Below are 2,698 nucleotides of genomic sequence, written 5' to 3'. Positions count from 1 at the left end.
CAACTTCTGTCCATTGGCTGGGTGCAAATATCTGCATCTGACTCTTTCAGCTGCTTGTTGGGTCTTTCAGAGGGCAGCCATGATAGGTCCCTTTTGGTGAACGCTCCATAGCCTCAGTAATAGTGTCAGGCCTTGGGACCTCCCCTTGAGCTGGATCCCACTTTGGGCCTGTCGCTGGACCTTCTTTTCCTCAGGCTCCTCTCTATTCCCATCCCTGTAATTCTTTCAGACAGGAACACTTATGGGTCAGAGATGTGACTATGGGATGGCAACCCCATCCCTTATTTGATGTCCTGTCTTCCTGCTGGAGGTGGGCTCTTTAAGTTCCTTCCCCCTGCTGTCTGGTATTTCATCTAAGATCCCTCCCTTTGAGTCCTGAGGTCTCTGGTGCATTCTGAAGGGTCCCCTCAACCTCCTATTTCCAGAACACTCCTTGATTGCTGGATGGGATTGCAAACTGGTATAACCACTCTGGAAATCAATCGGGAGGTTCCTTAAAAAATTGGAAATAGATCTACCTGAAGACCCAGCTATACCACTCTTGGGAATATACCCAAAAGATGCCTCACCATGCCACAGGGGCATGTGTTCCATTATGTTCATAATGGCCTTATTTGTGATAACCAGAAGCTGGAAAAAAACCTAGATGTCCCACGACAAAAGAATGGATACAGAAAATATGGTTCATTTGCACAATGGAATACTACTCAGCTATTAAAAATGAGGACATCCTGAGTTTTTCAGACAAGTGGATGGAACTAGAAAATATCATCCTGAGTGAGGTAACTGAGACCCAAAAAGACATGCATGGTTTGTACTCACTAATAAGTGGGTATTAGCTGGAAGGAAAAAAAAGTACAGAATACCCAAGATACAATCCACAGAACTCAAAAAGGTCAACAAGCTAAAGTGCCCAAGTGAGGACACCAGTCCCACCTGGGAGAGAGAAGAAAGCAATCACAAGTGGGGAGGGAGGGAGGGACCTGGGCCAGCAGAAAGATGAAAACCAACATTGTTTTTTTCATTTGTGAAGATCCTTAAGGGTTGACTGGTTTTTAACTCAATTTTTGTGCTTCCGGTCCAGGCAATGTCATGATTGTCAGACGCTACACCATTTCAACATCAGTTCACTCCTATGAAGCAAATGAGCCCTGGGAAGCTGGAAACAGACTTCCAAATGATAGAACACCATTGGCATGTTCTTCACCTAAAAGGCAAGCTAGTGAAGAAAAGAGGTTGGCAGCAGACGCTTATGGCAGCAATAGCTCCAGCCAGAGAGTGTCTTTTGATGACAATTGTGTTTGCAGGTAATGTTCTCTGTGTCCCTGGTTAATTTACAGGCACCTACTGAGAGGTCACCAAGCATCCTTCTAGATAGCCAGGATGTACTCACTGGAGGAAACAAAGACAAAGGGTATAAATAATTTCCATCTCACTGATGTTCATTTATGGAATCAAAAGAACAAAATTTAATGGGTTCGAATGGCTCTTTCCAACAGATTCTGTAATAAGCAAAAAAAACTTAGTCTTTAGTCCTTCCTCAAACATTAACCATACTCTGAACCTGAAGACTCAGTGCAAAAAGCCATTGGATGATGAGGGAGACACAGACAGGCAAACTAACCACTCAGGAGTATGTCTCAAGGAAAAGAATAGCTATTTTGGGAGCTAAATACACAATTTTATTCAGAGAGAGTGTCTCACAGAGGCAAATCTTCAATGGATTTGAGAGGAACTTAATATAATGGACTGTTTAGGTATAGACTCAAAGGGACAAGAGAAAAGGGAGAGTGCTCCAAAGGACATGAATTGGTATTTTAGGAATGTCCCAATGTTAATATGAAATGTTTCCCCAAGGTCCCATGTGTTGTACACTCGATATCCCAGGTCATGTCATTTAGAGAGGTTGTGGAAACTAGAAGATGGAACCTAGCTGGAGGAAATGAGTCACCAGAATCAGTTCCTAGTCTCTTCCTGTAAGTTCTCTTTGATCTGTCTGCTGTCTCCTGCTGTGCACCCCTGCCACCAAGATGTCCTGACCATGTCAATGTATAAAGTGAGAACATGAGCACTCCAAGGTATGGTTGAAAGGTTTTTATTGTAGATGTAAGGGAGGGCACAGCCAGAGGCATCTGGGAAAGTCCAGAACAGGAAGAGGAAGTGTTGGACTGAACAGGGCCAGAAGACTGGACTGGGCCATGAGAGAAGAGAAGGAGGAGGAGGTTATGAGCAGGAGAGGAAAACAAAGAGAGGACCAAGAGAGAAGGGCAAGAGAAGAGGGACCAAGAAAAGAAGACAAAAGGGGGCTATATAGCTAACATGGTATGAAGGAATGAGAAGCCAGAGAAAGAAAGCCTATGAACTGGAGAAGTTTAAGACAGATGGACAGAGTGAGAAAGGCAAAGAAAAGTCACAGGCACTGGTGGTACTGAGGAAGCCTGGAGGCCAGCAGGCACTTTGGTATGCTAACAGGCACCACAGATAGCCATTTGTCCCTTCTGGCAATAATAAGGAACTGTCTCCTCTGGTAGAAAGAAATAAGGCTCTAGAATCCTGAGGAGTGGAGATTCCTTTGAACCTGACAGTAAAGATGTTCTGCCCACCAACACTGGACAACAAACTATGGACTTGAACCCTCTGATACTGTGAACCAAATGTATTTACTTTACTCCCTCTGGTTGTTTCTGTTAGAGCTCTG

The 2,698-nt window shown here is 44.2% G+C and overlaps 1 protein-coding gene across 1 annotated transcript in view; it reads left to right on the top strand.

Moving 5' to 3' along the window:
• LOC116089479 (putative coiled-coil domain-containing protein 195) overlaps positions 1 to 1,311 on the top strand; it is an 8,446-nt gene extending 7,135 nt beyond the window's left edge. The window contains exon 2 of the mRNA XM_031368996.1: positions 1,085 to 1,311. Within this exon, the coding sequence (XP_031224856.1) occupies positions 1,085 to 1,311 (227 nt within the window). The remainder of the gene's footprint in view (positions 1 to 1,084) is intronic.
• Positions 1,312 to 2,698: the final 1,387 nt, after the last annotated feature.

The sequence above is a fragment of the Mastomys coucha genome, unplaced genomic scaffold (genome assembly GCF_008632895.1).
Source record: "Mastomys coucha isolate ucsf_1 unplaced genomic scaffold, UCSF_Mcou_1 pScaffold14, whole genome shotgun sequence".
Taxonomy (NCBI): Eukaryota; Metazoa; Chordata; class Mammalia; order Rodentia; family Muridae; genus Mastomys; species Mastomys coucha.
Note: the sequence above shows the minus strand (reverse complement) of the source record. Positions and strands in the feature narration are given on the sequence as shown.